Source organism: Podarcis liolepis, assembly GCF_965112155.1.
Source record: "Podarcis liolepis genome assembly, chromosome: 14".
In the NCBI taxonomy this organism is placed as follows: domain Eukaryota; kingdom Metazoa; phylum Chordata; class Lepidosauria; order Squamata; family Lacertidae; genus Podarcis; species Podarcis liolepis.
The window spans coordinates 19,274,213-19,295,310 of NC_139569.1; the positions used below are offsets into that span (position 1 = coordinate 19,274,213).

At 49.0% G+C, this 21,098-nt stretch overlaps 1 protein-coding gene across 2 annotated transcripts in view; it reads right to left on the reverse strand.

Moving 5' to 3' along the window:
• Positions 1 to 6,167: 6,167 nt before the first annotated feature.
• SBK1 (SH3 domain binding kinase 1) overlaps positions 6,168 to 21,098 on the reverse strand; it is a 74,935-nt gene continuing 60,004 nt past the window's right edge. The window contains exons 2-4 of one of the 2 annotated variants that reach the window (XM_083473839.1): positions 14,309 to 14,511; positions 13,405 to 13,607; positions 6,168 to 13,009 (exon numbers count right to left, since the gene is read on the reverse strand). In XM_083473839.1, coding sequence (XP_083329965.1) covers positions 12,221 to 13,009; positions 13,405 to 13,607; positions 14,309 to 14,504 — 1,188 coding nt within the window. In that variant the 5' untranslated portion in view covers positions 14,505 to 14,511 and the 3' untranslated portion in view covers positions 6,168 to 12,220. The remainder of the gene's footprint in view (positions 13,010 to 13,404; positions 13,608 to 14,308; positions 14,512 to 21,098) is intronic. The other variant, XM_083473840.1, reaches the window with a different exon arrangement.

Sequence of the window (21,098 nt, forward strand, 5' to 3'; positions counted from 1 at the left end):
AATATTTTTTTGGGGTGGGACCCCCCATGCTCAAAAGAATCAAGGGGCAGAGCACGCCAAGTGCACAGCCAAGCATGGCTTGGCTTCAGTGGCCGGCTCCTTCTCCTCCTCCTCCTCCTCCTGCCACGTAAGGGAAAGTCGGGGAAGCAGGCCCAGCCACTGGCCGCAGCAGAAGGAGGAGGCTGAGGAGATGGCTTAGTATCAGAAAGAAGCTGCCAACCATTGAAGGAGCTCTGTTGCCACATCTGACTCCTGATGTTCTGATGTCGCCTGCCATGATATTGCCCCTCCCCAATCTCTCTCGCAGGTTGGTGCCTTTGCTTTTTGCCCATCTAAACAAGGGATGAGGAACCAGTAGCCCTCCGGACTCCAGCTTCCATCAGCCTCAGCCAACATAGCCAAAGGTCAGGGATGATGGGAGTTGTAGTCCCAGCCCTGATCTAAACCCAGACCCTCCAACAATTTCTCCAGTGAAATAGGACAACCTATTCCATAGTAGTGTTGTTGTTGTTGTTGCTGCTGCTGCTGCTCCATCCATCTGACTGGGTTGCCCCAGCCACTTTGGGTGGCTTCCACCATATATAAAACCATAATAAAACATTAAACATTAGGAAAAACCTTTCCTATACAGGGCTGCCTTCAGATGTCTTATCGTTTCTTATCTCCTTGACTCGGGGGGGGGGGCACATACCGGTAACTCCATACCCTCCAACATTTCTCTGATGAAAATAGGGACATCCTAAGGAAAAGTGAAACATTCTGGAATCAAATCAGAAACTGGGACAGCTTCTGTTAATCCAGGACTGATCTTGGAAAACAGGGACACAGAGGGTCTGTAAACCCAGTAATGTCTATGCTATCTGGCTGTGGCTTCCCAGGGTCTTTTATTCCGCTTGCTACCTGATCCATTTAACTAGAGATGGCAATGGTTTGACTCCCTATAAGACAGGTCCTTATATTCTCATGTTCCTATCCCATTGGTCTACTTCCGGAAATCTACTCCCAACAGCTGTTCTCAATCTGGATAGAATCTTTCTTCTGCCTTTCTTCCTCTTGGTGCTTGAAGCAGAATATCAGAATGCTTCCTTTGCTCTCCCCACCCACTGCCCCAAAGCCTAATTAACTTTCTCCATCTGTCTCCAGAGGGGCTGCCTCTTTGGCCAGGCTTCTAAATAATTGACTGTTCATCGGTCAGGCAAGGACGCAGTCAAGATCAGCAGCTGGCTTCATGTTAGCTGCCTCAGCCAAAAGTCACCAAATGTCATTTTCGACATTTGTGCTCCAGACTACAGGTCAGGTGTGCGTTCATTTTCCACTGCCATTGTATTAATGGCTGTGCATTTATTTGGGCATTGCTCCTGCTGTTGTGTGTGTGTGTTATAATATATAACTTATATATTCTGCACACAGTTGTATTTTTTAACTCAGTTGGTTAGAGCATGGTGATGACAATGCCAAGGTTGCAGGTTCGATCCCCTGTAAGGGACAGCTGCATATTCCTGCATTGCAGGGGTTCGACTTGATGATCCTCAGGGTCCCTTCCAACGCTATGATTGACACAGAATGGTTGGGAGTGTCTCAAAGGGCCATTTAATCTAAGCCCCTGCAATGCAGGAATCACAGCTAAAGAACCTCTGACCAAATGGCAATGGCCTTTCCAGCTATACAACTCTATGATTCTGTGATCCAGTGAAATATGTTACACATAGAATTCTTACTAACTGTACAGCTTTAAGTGAGGTTATCATAAGACCTCGAAGACAATATCTTGATATTTCTAACTAAAACAAATCTTTTTAGAAATGTTAAAAAGGTAAAGGTAAAGGTACCCCTGCCCATACGGGCCAGTCGTGTCCGACTCTAGGGTTGCGCACCCATCTCACTTAAGAGGCCGGGGGCCAGCGCTGTCCGGAGACACTTCCAGGTCACGTGGCCAGCGTGACGAAGCTGCTCTGGCGAGCCAGCACCAGCGCAGCACACGGAAACGCCGTTTACCTTCCCACTAGAAAGCGGTACCTATTTCTCTACTTGCACTTTGATGTGTTTTCGAACTGCTAGGTGGGCAGGAGCTGGGACTGAAAGACAGGAGCTCACCCCGCCGCAGGGATTCGAACCGCCGACCATGGAATCGGCAAGCCCTAGGCACTGAGGTTTTACCCACAGCACCACCCTAGAAATGTTACTAGCCTCCAAAATGAAAACAACAATTTTTCTCCCAGGGAATCTGAATGAAACAACCCAAATTTGTACTTGTCTAATTTTAGTTGACATTTAGTTCCGTTGCTTTTCTTAGGTTGCTGTTCCTATGTGTTATCGAAGTGTATGTTCTAGCTTTCCTAAATACTTTTTAATTTAAAAAATCAGGTGTGTGACGGGTGGACAGCGCCAGCCTCAAATAGTAGGGGAGATAAGAATCCGTCCTGGACAGATTAGGTGCTCCCCCCGCCTCCCCCGCTGTTGTATATAGAAATCCAAAACTGAGTTTCTGATTCCAACAAAAGTTGCCTCCCTTTGAGCCGAGCAAATCCCCGCAGTGGCTCCTGCGTGGTTTGGAGAAGCTGATGGATGTCGGAGATGATGAAATGACCAGCGGGCCGTGGCCAAAGGTTGCCTCTCTGCAGATGCGACCGTGACCGGAAGACAGAGGCCCATTGATTCTGCCGCATGAAAGCGGTGCTGTTATCGCTCCCAGCCAGAGCTGCGCAGGGCGAGAGGAAGGCAAGAGCAGCGAGATGGGATCAGAGACTCGGAGCCCCGAAATAGATGAGGTCAGAGGAATAAATGAAGAGCAGCGGGTGTGTGGCGGGCGGGCGAGAGAGAACAAAGGCCACCTGAAAGGGGCGAGAGGCAAAAGAGGCGCGTCTAAGGCTCTCATCGGAAGCCAGCCTCGCGCGTTGCCTGCTGCCTTGGCGAGGCTTCGGAAGAGATTTCCTCTACCTCTGTGGATTTTAAAGTGGAGCTCTAATTGGGCTCTGTGCACCTGCTGCCAGTCCTCCTCCCTGGGCTGAGCAGCGTCCCTCGCTCTTTCTTGCCTTCTCCTTTAGCTCCTCCAGCCTCCCAATAAGGCTTTAATGAAATCTGCCCTTAATTAAATCCAGGCTCATTTGCATAATTACTAGGAAATTGAAATTAGCCTGGCGACGTGGCTGGAATGCATTCTGTGTCCATCTCTTGACCCTGATGTGTGTGTGTGCGTGTGTGTGCGTGTGTGTGTGTGTGTGAGAGAGAGAGAGAGAGAGAGAGAGAGACTGTCAGATTCAGCCATATAAAAGGATGCCACTGGGAAGAGATTTTCCCACAACACACCTAGGAATTCCTGTTCTTATGAGAGAAACCTTGGAGGGGAACTAATGTAGCATAGTGGCTAAAAGGCTGGATTGTGATCAAGGGTTATCCTGGTAAGGGTTGGTCCCAGGGTTGAGAAATCCTTCTGCCAAGTTCTTAGTGAGCTGTCCACCTGGTGCCATCCTACCTGGATGGGCATATCCAGATGATGATGCTTGGGGAGTGCTCTTCAGCCCCATGGCGCCTTCGGTGTGGGCTCCTCAGGCTCTGATTTTATCCCCTATGCTGCTTAACATGAAAGCACTGAGTGAGGTTATGTAGAGTTTTGGAGTCCATTGTCAGCAATATGCTGATGACACACAGCTCTACTTCTCCATTACATCTGCAGGTGAGGCAGTGGAAGTGCTGGACCAGTGTCTTGCCTCGGTAACAGACTGGATGGGAGCCAGTAAACTGAAGCTCAATCCACATAAGACTGAGACACCGTTAGTGGGTGGTTCCCTAGATCAGGTGGGAGGTTGCCTGCTCTTGATGGGGTTGCCCTCCCTCTGAAGGAGCGGGTACGCAGCTTGGGGGGACTTTGGCATCCTTTGTTGTCAATTGAGGCTCAGGTGGCCTCAGTGGTGTAGAGTGCCTTCCATCAGGTTTGGCTGGTGACCCAGCTGCACCCTATTATGACAAGGATGACTTAACGTCTGTCATCTATGCTCTGGTAACCTCTAGGTCAGATTACTGCAACGCGTTATTTGTAGCGTTGAAGAGGTCCAGAAACGTCAGCTGGTGTAGAATTTGGCGGCTAGGTTGCTCACTGAGGCAAGACGATTTGAGCATATTACACTGATCCAAAGCTGCCAATCAGTTTCTGGGCCCAATTCAAAGTGCTGGTCTTGACCTGTAAGGATCCAATTTGCTCCCTAAATGCAGGGGAGCTGAGCTGCCCCTTCCAAAGCTCTTTTCCAATTCATATTGATCCTAAGCTGTTCTCTCTCCCCCCCCCCTCACCTCCCTCTCCGTCTTCTTGATCAGAGGGCACCCAGCATTATTACCTGCCATTCATTAAGATCCTTTTGGCCTAATCCTTGAATCAAATGGGAATCATGGAGAGCTTGCTTCTCCCTTTCCCTTTCTGCGGGGTTTGCGTAACATTCAAACCAGGATAAGATCGCGTGTATGGAACGAGATTTGGAAATGTGAGAGGAGGCCAATGTTGCAAGTTTGTACTGCCCCTCCCATCATAGCTGTCAACTTTTCTCTTTTCTTTCAAAGAATCCTATTTGGAATAAGGGAATTTCCCTTTAAAAAAGGGAAACATTGACGGCTATGCCTCCCATCATGCTTGGGCCCTGAATTCATGCAGTCTCTCCCCTTAACACTGATCCACAATTGCTCCAGTGAGCCCATCTCCCGGTCTCCCATGTTGGTTCAGGCTGGCGGTCTTGCTGTGTCTCCGCTCTATGTTTGCCTGCAGTGTTGCCTGAGGCCTCTGGCAGCTCCCAGTGCTCCCGGCAGAATTGGCTCAGCTGTCGCAGGGCCAGGCATGGATCAAGGAAAACACGGCATGCATATTCATGAGGAGCCGTGTCGGAAGCCTGGCACACACCCTCCCCTGCTGGGTCTGTGTTGCTGAGTCTCCCGGGATCCAGCCTTTACAGAGTGCACATCAAAGCCCTCTCTCTGTGCAGGCTGTGGGCAGCACTTCATGCTAGAATGCAGTCCCCCATCACCACACCCCCAGGCATGCTCAAAGCTCCTTGGAAGCCAACATTCTTTGACCTGGAAAACAGCCTTCTCCTTCCAGCTGTGTAAACGGTCAGGCTGAAAACGGTAGACAGGGAACTTGCTTCAGACCTGGGCCATATTCACACCATACATACCTGTGATGCCACTTTTAACAGTCACAGTGTGCCCCCCCCAAAGGATTCTGGGAGCTGTAGTTTGTGAATGTTGCTGAGAGTTTATAGGTGACCCTTATTCCCCTCCCAGAATCCCTAGGGAGAGGGAGATAGTTAAACCAGAGGCGGATTTAGGGCAGCGCAACTGGTTCTGCCGCACTGGGCGCCTATGGGACACCGCAGGGAGTCACAACTATGACCTAGCAGAATGTGTCAAAAAGTGAAAATCCAGACACTTTTGCCCAAAGTTGTTGAGCTTTCTTTGCAAAATCTCAAAAAATAATGGATGCCTTTGAGCTATTTTTGAGGAAATTCGGCAAAATCTAGACTTCCAATATGGCTGGATATATGGCAACCCCATTTAAAGTGCAGTCTAACCAACAATTCATGTTTTGCTAGATAGGCGCATGACAGGAGCTGAAGCTCACAGTGTTTTCCTGTAAAGTTGCTAAATATGTGAGAGATACTGCCACTGTGCCCTGACAGGAGGTGGGCATAACTATGTATTCTCCTACCTGCCTGGCCACACCCTCTTCCTCTTTCCACTCTGCCAGCAATGTGAGAACATCTGGATATCCGAGCTCCAAGCTCAGACTACCTTTGAAGCTAGACCTAAGTATGTGTTTGCAACTGAATTACCGTGTTAAGCCTGCCTGAACAAAGCTGTTGCATCTGTTACTCTTCAACAGGTGCTCTGGGTGAGTAAAAAGGACATTCCCAACATAGGGAGCCAGACCATAGATCCATCTAACTCAGTATTGTCTACACTGACCGGCAGCAGCAACCCTGGGTTTCAGAGGAGGCTTTCCCCCAGCCCTACCTGGAGATGCCAGGGATTGAATTTGGGAACCTGCATGCAGGGCAGATGCCCTGTCACTGAACTATGGCAATTCACATTGGCATTAGTGCTGGGGGACAGAACAGCCCAATTCTTCTCCCCCATGCCACCATATTTCCCCAGTCTTGCATGCACGAAGATAGACAGGTCCATGTTTTTACCCCCTTTTTATTTTATAGCAATTGTCCGCAATATAGAATTAATTAAATAACATTTAAAAACCTCCTTTTCACAAGTCAAGAGAATTCCAGAATATTTACAAACGTTTGTTCCGCGCTGTTGCGTGTGTGTGTGATGGTGAATGTTTCTTTGCTCCATTTTTAAATCTTTTCTCTTTCTCCTCCGGGAAGGAGTGGAAGAAGTTGCCTATCCGGGGTTTGTGTGTGAGAGAGAGAAAGAATATGTACGCCCCATGTTGGCACATAACCTTGATGGTGGCTTGGCAACACCCCTTCCCTCTCCTTTGCAGGAGTACACTATAAGAACGGCGCTTACACATCCGACCAGTTCACAATGCTAAGTCACAAACACAACCACGTAAGGCAGTGAAGCTTCCCCAAAGGTGTGGTTTTTCCAAACAACAGAATAGTCCTTGAAAAGGGCTCCCATCACCCCATCCCAGAGGAGGGCTGGCCGTGAGGCAAGGTGAAGGGGTGGAGTCCGGGCATGGTTAAGAGTGGCATTGTGGGAAGCAGATGGGGCACATTAAAGAGGCTGGGCCGGCCCTACCATTAGCTCCTGCCATCTCAGCTGGACCTAAGCCATGGTTTTTGCTTAGCGTTATTTCTGAACCTTGGTCTTTGTCCAAAGAAGCCATGAACCGTAACCAAAGTTTGCTCTTGGCTTACCCCTCGTGGTCTGACTGAGCAAAACAAACCATGATCCTCGGTTCGGATGTACAGTTAAGCCAAACCATGGCTTAGCTCTGTGTAGGGTGGCAGCAGATAGGGATGGGGAAATCAATCAGTTGTGGTTTCTCTTTTGCTATCTCCTTTTCCCAGTCTTAAATTCAGTTTTCCGCATCCATTTGCAATTTATTAATTTTCCAAGCCTTCGTGAAAATTCATTGGCACTTTAGTGCGGATTTCTTCTCACATACGTTTTTTTGTGTGCTATTCTGCCTAAGATATGCATTTTATTTTATTGCAAATCAATTTTGCTTACTATACAGTACAATCGCATCTTACTAGCATCTAACTCATGTGCGATTTCAACCCTATGTGGTTGATTCCTGAATTACAGAAGGTTGAACTAAATGACCCTCGGGGTCTCTTCCAACTCTTCCATAGAATTCTACAGTTCTATGAAGGGAGGCTGGTTGAAACTGCATGAGTTAAATCCAAGCAATGGGGATAACTTAAAAGCTCTTTTTGCATGGAGTCCACTTGGAGTTGCTATGCATGGGAAGAGCTTTAAAGCTCTCCTCATTGCTTGGAGGGCAGCTCAGTACATCAACTCTGGGATGCTCTCGTGAGGCCATCCCAGCTCCTGCGAGATCTCGCACAAGCACACCTGTAGTCAATGTGCTGAGCATCTCTTGCCTCTCTAACAAGACAGAGAGCTTAAAACCTTTTGGGAGGCCAGATCTGCTTGGGGTTTCTTGGCACAAAAAGAGCTACTAGGCTGCCTCATACTTGGTTATCTCTCTCTCCCTCCAGCTATGGATTGGTTGTACCCTTGGAACTGAACCCTGGCATAAATCGCCATCGTACAGTAATGCATTTTTGCATGTTCTTTACACTAGTACATGCATTTATATGCACACATTGGCCTGCTATGTGCATTTCCCACACACATTACTTGGCTGGAGAACAACAGTGCACAATTGGGAGAGGTGTGAATTCTGAAGAACGGCTGTGTTTCCGTTTACGTATTATTTCAGAAACCGAAGTAAGCAAGTTCACGTCTAAATGCAAACTGATCAAATTTCTTCCCTTTCCCAGCAGCAGCAAGAAGTGGCTGTACAGTCGCCTTTCAACCATAGCAAAGCTTGACTATAGCTTAAAGCAATGTAGGAACCAATCCAACAGCTCTCTGGAATATGGTCCCTTTTCTTATGAAGAGCAACAACCAAATGCTAAATGCCGCTCCCCCATATGATTTTGGTATCTTCCTTTTGGGGGGAAAGCCTTTTCTCCAGAACTGAAGGAGCCTCATCAGAATCACACATTTGGGGAAGTTTCACTGCCTCAATGCTACAACAGGAAATTACCATTATCTTAAATGTGTTTTCTTCTTTTAAAAAATAAAAAACATAGTATTTTCCATAACACACCCATCTTCCACATGAGGTTTTTTTTTTTTGTTTGCTTTCCCAAAAATTATTACCATTGTAATGTTTTCGTTTTTGTTTTAAATTAAAAGAAAGAAAGCTTTCCTTCTCAATTGTGACAGAAACTGAGGTAATGCATGTTTGATACGGGGAGGGGAAAACCTCTTATATGGTGAGGGGAACAAGTCCAAAAGTGGACGGGCAACAGAAGGGAAAACAAAGACCAAGAACAAGGATAATGGAAAACATGTCACACTCGCGCGCGCCCAACGGACCCCATTCCCAACATCCCCAACCTTCCCCCTCAATTCCCCCCCTCAAAACAATTCGAAAAATAAAAATAAACCAAAACAAGGTCTATATGGTGTTCTTAATCCTTATCTACATTATTGCACAAAAGATCAAGGACAATTGGAACCTAAGGCAAAAAGGAGACGTTGCAGCTAATATCTAAAAATTCTGTGCAATGCCTATTTCTAAAAAAAGTCTAGCCTCGGCTGCCACCCCACACAGAGACAAGATGGCGGCAGTGACGCCAAGGAGAAAGGGAGGGGAAACAGCTGCGCCCACTCGGGAAGTCAAGACATACGGATTAACAAGCGGGGACTACGAATTGGCGAAGAGAGGAGTGGCGGGGTGTGCCAGGTCACACCGAAGGAGGTCAGGAAACGCCTGGTGCACCCCCAACACGCAGAGCTTGCCTGAAAGGAGGCAGCGGTAAAGGCAGTTAAAGTGGTGTCTCTCACATACACGCTCTTCCACCCTCCCACAACCCTGGTCAGGGTCTGGGCTAAGAGGATGGCGCCACGGTAAGGTTGCGCTTGGTCACCTCAGGCTGCTGTGTTATCCGGAGCTTACAGACAACTGGGGTTGTGGGACGAACGGGAGTCGCCAGCCGGCACTGATGACACAGAAAGTGCACCCTTGCCTTTTTCACACACAAATGCACACACACGCACACACACACAATCTGGTTAAATACCAGCTGCTGGGCAGTGCCCCCTCGAGTTGGGAAGGGGTGGGGAAGTGGTGGCGGGCAGCCACTTTTGAGATTTTGTAAACTGCTTGTTGCTTCGGAAATAGCGTTTTAGCCCTTTGTGTGGAAAGGATGGAACCCTGGGGAGGTTGAGACACACACAAGACACACCCGGCAGGCCCGCAGTCTGGCTCGGAGGAGAGATGAGTGTGTACGACCCCACAGGAAGCGAAGGGCTGAGCTGAGCTGCTCTGCCCAGGGCCATTCTCACCTAGGTTGGGAAATGAGAGGCGAGGCAAGCGGATGGGGACGAAGGAAGGAGATGCAACAACAGACTTGGCTTTATCAGAGAGACACTGCAAAAGGCCTGCCTTCCTCTACAGAGTTGACCCTCCCCAAAGGAACAGCACGAAGGGGTGACTACCGTGACTCCCGAGAGCAAGGCCTCCCCACAGCTCAAGGGGTTCAAGTCGACAGCAAAGGGAGGTCAGTGTTGGTCTAAGCCCTTGGTGAAAGGAGGGCGTCTCGTCGCTAGGAGCCCCGTTGTGGAAAGGTCGAAAATCCTCGCTGTTTGCCTCCTAAGCCCTAGTTGAATTGAAAGCAGATCCATTCCCCTGTGGCTTGCCACAACGCACAGGCACGGCCTTTGGTCTTCATTCTCAACTGATTCCCCCACCCAACTGCAGCCAATGGGTTATGGGGACATTTTGCCATGGGCAATGTTGTTTTAGCACAGTCTACACTTCAGTCGTACTGCGATGACCCCCCCCCAAAAAAAACGCCCTCCCTACTTTTCTTCCCCACACCCTACCCTGTCCCAAAGAATATATCTGTACCAGAATCCTGATTATAAAGTCAGCCCAGAGAGATGGGCAGTATGAACTGGCAGCCCTTGGTGTCATCTGAGGGTCTCCATTAGGCACAGGGCATCGCTCCCTCTCGGATGGGCTCTAGTCCTGGCTCCTGTAATGTTTAGATGTCCATGTTTTCCAGCGTACTAGAATCCTAAGCCGTTGCTCCAACTCAGGTTTTATAGAGGATTCTTCTCTTTATATAAAAGCTAGGCCAGTTAGAAAACCATAAAAGAGTTTAGCAGGCCTCAGTTCAAGAGCTCCTTTGATGCTCAATACTTTCTTATGAAGCCACCCAGTCTTACAGTTCCCTAGGGGTATACCCTACATACCCTGAAACTTTCTGCCCAATTGCTCCTTGTTGGACTGGTGTTCAACAAGACCAGGGGTGGGCAAGTTGTGGCCTTGGGGCCACATGGGAATCTTGGCCTAATTTCACATGGGTGAAGGGTGGAGGTGTAAGATGATGGCGGAAAGAGAGAGGAAATGAGAGAGCAAAGGGGGCAGAAGAAAGAGATGAAGAGGGTAGTAAAAATAGAGAAAAGAGGGCAGCAGAAAGAAAAAGTGGCAGAGAGAGAAAGAAAAGGGGGTGACTGAAGAAAGAAAGACAGGGAGCAACAGAAAGAGAGAGAAAAGGGGATGGTAGAAAGAGAGAAAGATGGGGTAGCCATATTCACCTTTGGCCTGGCCCTGCCTGATTTCAACTCCTGTTCCATCCACTTTCAAGGTGTGTGTCCCCCCCCCCCCACCTCAATAGAAGGAATGCAGTTCTTGAGAAGGAAAGATTGCCCACCCCTGAACTAGAGAGCCCTGTCTGAGCTGTGAACTCCCAGTGCGCTGCAGGAAGAAGTTTGTGCTCCCGCACAGAGCGCCCTTCCCCTCACACGCGCACCTCTTGCAGTGCGCATGCCTGGTTGCGATCACAGGCGGGTGGTGGCCTCACACAAAATGGCTTCCCCTTTGTCCTCCCCATCGTTCGGCCCAAGCACCCAAGCCTCTTCCTCAGGGGCGATGGCCACGTGGCCAACAGTGAACGACTGACCCGAACATCCAGACTGTAGAGACACATTTACATACAGCCACACGCACACGTTGACACAGGAAACACTTGCTACATCAGTGGCACCAATGGCATCACTGTGATATCTCTGTGGTCCCCGGATTGCCCTGACGCTGCACTTTGCTCACACCTGGGGGGTTAGCGCCAGTCAGAAATAAAAACGACTCTCCTCGCCACTTCCTCAGGAAGTGATATATTAGCTGTGCTACGTGTCGGTTTCAGCTGGGATCCCTGTTCCCCCCTTGCTATTGGAATTGGAAGCTGGATCCCATACAAGTGCCAATTCAACAGACAGCCCTCTCCCAGCACACTGAGCTCACCAGCCTCTTTTTCTGGGAATCTGTTCTGACTTCACCCCCTGGCAACCAGGCGTAGGGGCACTGTAAGCCAGTTGATGCCCAGCAAAGAGGCTCCGGATGACTTAAATAACCAGCCCCATCCTCTTTGCTTACCACCAACTCTATCCCAGCAGGCCCAGAAAGAAACTGCTTGCCAGATCAATGGGGCTCTTCTGCCCCTCCACCCCAACCCCCAACCCAATCCATTATTATTATTATTATTTTCATCGCAAGGACCCCCGCTCAGAAACCATCTCAAAGCTACTCCTGATGGGCAAAAAGAGAAAGCCACCGGCCAACTGGGTTTCCCTCCCCTCCCTTCAGAGACAAAGTCCCGATTCCCTCAGATGTTCATCCTTGAGGCGCTATGGGCTCCATCTTCTCCTGCCACCGACTCAGCAGTCCCTTAATCCAGGCCTCAGCTCCCAGTCTTCAAGTGAATGAGGAGAGAAGGCCTTTCTTCTCCTGTGGCCTCAGACAACCATGGACATCCTTAGGATTACTGAGGAAAACGGAAAGCCACATTTTCTATCCTCTTCCCCCACCACCCCATTTTTCGTTGTTGTTTTTTTGCTTCGAAAGACATGGATCCTGGTCCCCAAAATGGATTCCGTTCGCACGCAGCCTGTCCCAGAGCAGGAGAGGGCATTGCAGTGCTGACATCTTAACTGCAGGCCGTGAGGCACCGAGGGGCCTGCCACGCCCTCGTCAGACGCAGATCTCGATGGCTGTGGCCAGGACCATCTGGCCTTTGCCTTTGTCCTGCCGCCCATCAGTCCTGCTTCCTGCCCCAGGGGAAGGGAGGCCAGACTCTGAGGCAGACAGCCGGGAGACGCTGCCTTCTGTCAGGATGGTCCTCTTGAGGGGGGTCGGGGTGCAAGTGCTGGGCGTCTCGTGGCGGTGAGGGCCGGCAGAGAGCTTGTCTCCGGTGTGCTTGCGGGAGCGGTAGGAGGGCCGGCGCCGCACCTCCGACATCAGGTCGTACTTGATGAAGAAGAAGACCTCCTTCACAGGGCAGCGCTTCTCCGGGTCCAGGGCCAGCAAGCGCTGGAACATCCGCAGCGCGTTGTCCGTGAAGCGGCGCCACTGGGAGGGCAGCCCCGCCAGGCGCCCCTTTTGCCACCTCACAAACTCCTCAAAGAAGGTGTCCGAGGCTGAGGCTGCCTCCCAGGGGAAGTTGCCCGTCAGCACGCAGAAGATGAGCACCCCGAAAGCCCACACGTCAATGCTGGTGTCCACGGTGAAGCCCTCGGCCCGGCCGGCCTGGCACACCTCGGGCGCCGTGTACGGGATGGTCCCGCTGATGCGCTTCACCCGGCACCCCACTTTGCGCGTCATGCCGAAGTCGGCCAGCTTGACACGCCGGCAGTCGCGGTCGAAGAGGAGGACGTTTTCCGGCTTGATGTCCCGGTGGACTAAGTTTTTGCTGTGCATGTAATCTAAGGCCAGGCCAAGCTGCTGCACACAGCGCTTCACCATGTCCTCAGGAAGCCCCACCTGCAGGTAGAGAGAGAGATACCATCATCTAGGAAAGGGCAGCTGGAAACGCCAGGAATAAACATGGCCTCCCAAGAACACTCAACGACTCTAAAGGCTCCATTTCCTGTTGTTATCAAAGTGAGCCTTGTCAACTTGGGGAATGACCAATGATTCTCCTGAAGCTGATCTCAGTGCTCAAGTCAGGATATAAGGGTTCAGTCAATTCCTGGGATCAAATGTTAAACCGCTCTGAGAATTGCAGCTCAACTTCTTTAACAAACTATAGCTCCCAGAATTCTTAGAGGGAAGCCATGCCTGTTTAATGAGGTATCATAGTGCTTTAGATGTATGGGTTGAATGTGGCCTGAGGGACCCAAACAGCCAAAAAGTCAGTGGAACTGAGGCCTAGTTACCTGTGGCGGAATGATGTCAAAGAGGTCTCCGCCAGGTGCATATTCCTGGGCGAACACGTAACAGTCCTCCGTCTCGAAGACCACATCAAAGACCTTGATGATAAAGGGGCTCGAGGAGAGTGTATTGGTAATGCTGAACTCCCTCAGGAAGTTCTTCAGTTTCGTCTTGTTCTTGTTGACAAACTTCAGTGCCATCTTGGTGCCTGTAAATGGGGAGGGAGAAGTGGGAGGAAGGACGGAGAATGCTCAGGATGTCACTCACTTTGACTTACAGAAGCAGAACAAAATGATTTCAGAGTTTACCGCCTTGATGGAGCAATCGTGATAACTGGAAAGGAACTTTTGATGGGGCTGAAGGTTCCCCACAGGTTGTGGGATGTGTTATGGTCAATCCCTGAGAGAGGACAGGGTGAATTGGATTGAGGGTGCATAGAGTCTAGACCAGGCTTCCTCAAACCTGGCTGTCTAGATGTTTTTAGCCTACAACTCCCATGATCCCTAGCTAGTAGGATCAGTGGACAGGGATGATGAGAATTGTAGTCTCAAAACATCTGGAGGGCCGAGTTTGAGGAAGTCACATTTGACTCTGGCCCCACCACTGGAATGTGGCCCCTGGAATATTGCCCAGAAGGGAATGTGGCCCTCAGGCTGCTTTAAATGAAACAAACAGGTGGAAGAGGTAATTGCTTCAGAAGCCAGGTATCTCAGGAGTACATAAGGCAGGTATGGCGAATGTGTGGTCCTGCAGATGTTGCTACAAACCCTATCATCCCTGGTCAATGACCAACCTGATGGGAGCTGCAGATCAGCAACACCTGGAGGGACAATGGTCCCTCACACCTGACCTAAGGCATGGGTGTTCTCTTGCTTGGACTCTACCAGCAGAGGGCACTGCTGAGCTCACCTGTGCTCTTGTGGGAAACAAGGTCCACCTTGCCGTAGGTCCCCTTTCCCAGCTCGCGGATGAGGTCATAGTGTTTGTTGATGTCCGTGCCGGACAGCGTGCGGATGGCCAGTGACTGCATGTCCTCCGTGATGAGGGGGACCCCACAGCAAGCCAGCTTGCGTGTCGGTTCCTGCTCAATAGAGCCCGCACTCATGGTCACACTGGAAGACAGAAAAGGAAAGGCATTGGTCAACCATCACGCCTTCCTAATAGCCCAAGCCTTCTGGGATGCAGGAGTTGAGTCTGTTGCATCCATCCAAAACTCAGGCTGCTATTCTCTCCCCCCACCCCCACTTTCACTCAGAAACCATGAACTCTGAAATATCACAATTCTGCAAATGCCAATGTTAACATGCAAGTTAATGAAATAACATTTGGGAAAGCGGAGTTCAGAACCGTGGCAGTTCAGATGCTCATGTAGGTTTTGTACATCCACGCCTGGTTCAAGCTGAAAGGTGAGTGAGGACACAGAAAACTAGTCCCAGTTGTTGTTATAGAAACTACTGAATGGGGTTTTAGATATGTATACCAAAGGCACAGCTACTTAAATATACAAGTGTGGGTGTCAGGCTAGCATTGCTGTAATTATTATGAAGTACAAATACGGAATATCCACAGCAAATACTCTTAAAATAGTATATCACCTACCCTCCCTCCTGATTTGATTTTTTAAAAATCTGCTGCATGTATATCAGATGTGGGGGATTTTTGACCCTCCAGATGCTGCTGAACTCATCCAAATTGTGGCCATCAGTACATATTGCAGGAGCGAGTTTCATAGTTTTTAACTATGCGCTGCATGCAGAAGTACTTTCTTTTCTCCTGAATCTTTCAACATACAGCTGCATTAGATGTCTGTGAGTTCTAGAGTTATTAGAGAAGGAGGAAAACTTTTCTCTATCATTCCACCCCCCCCCAATCTTGCATAATTGCATACATTTTGTGCCGGATCCATGCACAAACGCTGCTTCAGAGCAGCATAAGGGGGAGGGATATGGATAGTCTGGAAGTAGCAGGACACAATTTGCACTTTTCTGAGCGGAACTCCCCTCCCCCTCCCGAAAGGCATCATCAGCCCTTCCCCTTTCAGGGTACAGTGCAGAAGCGCTATACATCTCCCTGCTCTAGATACACCAGCCCTCATGATGTCACCCACTGCAAAGAGCACTGCCTCCTCCCCCTGCAGATTTTGCCTTGGCGGCTCCCCGCCCCCCAACCTGCAAGGCTCGCCACCTAAAAATTCAAGAGGGACTAGCCTGATATGAGTGAAGATGGGATCTGAGATTAGTCCCATTGTGCCTCCCTCTGAGTGGAAGCATAGCTGCATTAGTCAGCGCAAGCGGGAGCCCTGCAAAAAAATGTTGCAGTGTGGAGCCCACCCGGTCATAGTTCCACCAGCTCCATTCCATTCTCTACTCCCCATTTCCCCTTTTTCTTCCCTCCAACAGCTTCTCGGCATTCCGTGTCCACAGAGCGCACTCACTTCCCAATGGGCTGTTTGCAGTCCCTCCATATTGGTTCTCCTCCCCCCCTTTCACAATTTGGGTTATGTTTTCTTTTGGGGTCAGCAAATGGACACACCGATGCTCAATCCCGGCCACATACAATTCATTGGTTCCTCCCAGTCATATGAATAGGGAGCTCTTCTGTCCCAGGGACATTTAGAAAGATGCTTGCTTCTTGGGAGAAAAGCAATGACAAACCTAGACAGCATCCTAAAAAGCAGAGACATCACCTTGCCAACAAAGGTCCGTATAGTTAAAGCTATGGTTTTCCCAGTAGTGATGTATGGAAGTGAGAGCTGGACCAAAAAGAAGGCTGATCGCTGAAGAATTGATGCTTTAGAATTATGGTGCTGGAGGAGACTCTTGAGAGTTCCATGGACTGCAAGAAGATCAAACCTATCCATTCTGAAGGAAATCAGCCCTGAGTGCTCACTGGAAGGACAGATCATGAAGCTGAGACTCCAATACTTTGGTCACCTCATGAGAAGAGAAGACTCCCTGGAAAAGACCCTGATGTTGGGAAAGATGGAGGGCAGAAGGAGAGGGGGACGACAGAGGACGAGATGGTTGGACATTGTTCTCAAAGCTATCAGCATGAGTTTGACCAAACTGCGGGAGGCAGTGGAAGACAGGAGTGCCTGGTGTGCTCTGGTCCATGGGGTCACGAAGAGTCGGACATGACTAAACGACTAAACAACAACAAATGAGCAAGGAAACGGTCCGTCCAGACATGGAGTTGGGTCTCTCTGGTCACTTTATATCTATTCCTCCCGTTGCTCACCAGCCTTTTCTGGCCATTGAGTTTTCACTGAGTTATTCTGGGAAGACTTGCTAATTAAGCAGATATAGATTTATATAGGCACTAGGCCTTTGTTGTACTGCTTTCAATGCCTATTTAAAAACTTGGGCAAGCCTACCCAGACGCATAATTTTATCATGTATATTTATTTTAAAAATCTGGCCCTGCTTGATGAGGATCCTTATATGAGATGCAGCAACTAGGCCTATACATTGCATTCCCAAGTCAGCTGCACCTAGATGTTTGGATCGGGGCACAATGACAATTACATTCCAGCGTCCTCCCCAAACCCACTTCATCCCATACCATGAATTGGGATAAATAGGGTGGCGAGCCCAGGACTCTGTTGCATAATTCATTCCGTTGATTCATTATTATTACTTTCTTCCTCCAGCTCAGACTAAAATTGCTGTGTTTAACTGCTTCTCATTGACTAAACGATCATCCCCCCCTCCCGCCCCCCGCTTCCTCGCTCTGTTGTCTGTGGCAGGTATTTATAGGCAGTCGCTATGTCTCCCTCTGGTAGCAGCCGCTTCTCTCCTCAAAAGACCGCACACTTCTCAAACCTCGCATCCCTCTTAGGGACGGGGCGGTGACCCAAGGCTAGAGAATGTGCGCTGTGCATGCCCAAAGTCCTGGGTTCGATCCCGGGTATTGCCACCTGAGAAAAAGGCACAGTCAGCAGATAAAGGAATGGCCAAGATCCTAGACAGCTGCCACCAGTCAGAGGAGATGATAATGGGATTGACGGACAGAGTACCAGAACACAGGGACCTGACTTTTTCTGAGCCAGACCTAATGGCCACCTACCTCAGTACAGTGGTACCTCAGGTTAAGTACTTAATTCGTTCTGGAGGTCCGTTCTTAACCTGAAACTGTTCTTAACCTGAAACACCACTTTAGCTAATGGGGCCTCCTGCTGTCGCCGCACCGCTGGAGCACCATTTCTGTTCTCATCCTGAAGCAAAGTTCTTAACCCGAGGTAGTATTTCTGGGTTAGCGGAGTCTGTAACCTGAAGCATATGTAACCCGAGGTACCACTGTACTGCCCTACACCAGAGGAGAGGGACATTTCTTTGGTTCCACAGGTAGGTTAGGTTGAGAAGAAGAAGAGTTTGGATTTGATATCCCGCTTTATCACTACCCTAAGGAGTCTCAAAGCGGCTAACATTTTCCTTTCCCTTCCTCCCCCACAACAAACACTGTGAGGCGAGTGAGGCTGACAGACTTCAGAGAAGAATGACTAGCCCAAGGTCACTCAGCAGCTGCATGTGGAGGAGCGGGGACGCGAACCCGGTTCCCCAGATTACGAATCTACCGCTCTTAACCACTACACCACACTGGCTCTCAGAGAGGCAGCGACTGGCCCAAGGTCACTCAGTGAGCTTCATGGCTGAGTGGAAATTTGAACCCGGGTCTCCTGAGTCCTGGATTCAACCTTCGAACCATGAAACCTGTCCCAATTCACCAGGGAAAGATCTGCATTTCTGGTATCCACCCCTGCTGAAACACTGTCCCCTTGAGGACATATTTAAAAGGCGGACAGAAAATCTGCACATGCTAATTTATATGTATAGATGCAAATGATGGCCAACTTCCAGAAAAGCTGCCCTGTAACTACTTTGGGTGGAATTCTGATGGAAACAGGATGGGAAATTGCCAGTGTTTGATTATTCATCCCATGTCTGGAAACAAAGTCAATCCAGCGGATCTGGTCAGTATGAGCTGCCGTTATTGCTTTCTGTCCTCAAACGATAAGTGATTGATTACAGGTCTCCCCCCCCCCCTGCAAATGGCATTATTTGCCTTGCACTGAAACTAATGGGAAGGTATTACATCACAACAATGCAATTTACATGATTTAGGTGGTTAATTATGTAAGGGATATAATTTTGCCACTGCAGACAGCAAGACAGATAACATATTTGGGGGCGGAAGATGAACTGCTGCGGAACAGAGACACTGCTGCATGTGATGAATACAGGGAAGGAGACAAAACAATGCTTTCTTACATCCCTACCTGTAAACAATGTTTAAAAAGGAGGGGCAGGAAGCTTGTGACCTGGGGCACAAGACACCCCTTAGTAATACCCGTGCTTTTAGGGGATGCCTTTAAAAAACAACTATTTGGGTGTAAGTTATTTTTCAGGTTTCAAAGCCACATTAGCAATGGGAAGCTCACTCTTCTTTTTCCCAGCAAACCTCTGGCGAACACCTGTCCATGTATCTTAATGTAACTAAGCCTAGGTACATGCAACTGCAGCAATCACATCTTATTCCCCTGTTTATCCCACCTCCACTTCCATCTCCTTCCTCTGCTGTCTCCTCTATGTCTATTTCTAGATTGTAAACCCCTTGGGGGAAGGGCGAGGCCTTCTCATTCTCTGCCAAGCATCATGTGCATGGACACTGCTGAACAAATTAATTAGCACTATCCTCTTGATTCTTGCATACATGAATGTCAGCGCCGAACTATGAACGCCAAGGTTTTGTCCGTGCATAACCTCTAATATGAATGTCCCTGCGAGTGAGGTTCATTTTGAATTCTTGAGTATGGATAGTGTCCAACTGAGTTCTACTCAGAGTAAGCCCATTAGAATCAATGGACCTCTATGCATTTGGCGGTATTCAGATAAATACTGGTGCTCAGGCAAAGATGGATGCCAGCATCACAGGACTGCCCCCTCTCTTCTCCCTGAAAGGGTTCCACACCACCCAGAAATCTGCTCTGGAGGATTGGGAGAACTCCAGGGGGGCAGATTCATAGAATTAGAGAATTGTAGAGTGGAAGGGAGTTGGTGCTGGAGGAGACTCTTGAGAGTCCCATGGACTGCAAGAAGATCAAAAGCATCCATTCTTAAGGAGATCAGCCCTGAGTGCTCACTGGAAGAACAGATCGTGAAGCTGAGGCTCCAATACTTTGGCCACCTCATGAGAAGAGAAGACTCCCTGGAAAAGACCCTGATGTTGGGAAAGATGGAGGGCACAAGGAGAAGGGGACGACAGAGGACGAGATGGATGGACAGTGTTCTTGAAGCTACAAACATGAGTCTGACCAAACTGCGGGAGGCAGTGGAAGACAGGAGTGCCTGGCGTGCTCTGGTCCAGGGGGTCACGAAGAGTCGGACACGACTAAACAACAACAGAGTGGAAGGGACCCCAAGGGTCATTTAGACCAGCCCCCTGCAACGCAGGAATCTTTCACCTAACGTGAGGCTCAAAACCACGACCCTGAGATTAAGATTCTCATGCTCTACCAACTGAGCTATCCATTTATATTAGGAAGAACGTTCCATTGCACAAGAAGAAATTGTTGCACCAATGGAACATACCTCTTAGAGCTACGCTGAATTCCATCCACTGGGCACAATCAGGCTTTTCTTGCAATTCTTTCCCAAAATGACAAACTTGTCCTTTTGCTTTAGATCACCACAGGATTTTTGCAAAAGAAATCAGGAACGCAACACTTCGCAGGAGGACTGGTGTTAACAGCTTGCATGTTGTTTTGTGCAGCTTTAAGGAAGAAATCAATGGTGCAGTAATCTGAATGTTACATGTGCACACGATTGTCCTTATTTCTGTCGCTGGAATATTGGACAGTACGTCACTTTTGATGGCTGCCCCATGTTTCCAATGGTGAGACGTCCTGCCCTCCGGCAATGTCTACCCCAGCCAATTTTCACTTGATTGCTTCGATACAGCGCTGTTCAATCTTGTTGGCAAGTCTGTGCTTCAAGGCGAGTTCAACTTATCGAGACAATGTACCACTCCGGCAAGAACTACAGGTCACAGGCAGACACATCCCACTGGGGAGGAATGCGCACAGCTCCGCAATTAAGCCCCTACGCAGCTCCTGCCATTTTTTGCATAATACGTTTTTGAGGACAGATTTGATTCCGACGGTACTACCCTACCAGTTATCTGGCTGCACATAGAGAACAGCGGCTTCTGTCGGTTATCAGAGAGCATCAAGATTCTGCCAAAAGTAACACAATCTTCATTGCAAGCTGAAGTTCATACAGCAGTAACATGGGTGGGAGGGCATAAAAACATGAGGCAAACCCTGCTGCTGGGTCAGACCAAGGGCCTATCTAGTCCACCATCCTGTTCTCACAGTGGCCAGTCAGATGCCGGTGGGAAGTCGGTAAAAAGGACCTGAGTGCAACAGCACTCTGCCTGCTTGTAATTCCCAGAAAGAGGTCTTCAGAGGCCTACAGTGGAGGTGGAACACTGTCATTGTGGTTAGTAGTAGTAGTAGTAGTAGTAGTAATAATAATAATAATAATAATAATATTTTATTTATATCCCGCCCTCCCCAGCCAAAGCTGGGCTCAGAGTGGCTAACAACAATACAATGGTACCTCGGGTTACATACGCTTCAGGTTACATATGCTTCAGGTTACACACTCCGCTAATAAAGAAATAGTGCTTCAGGTTAAGAACT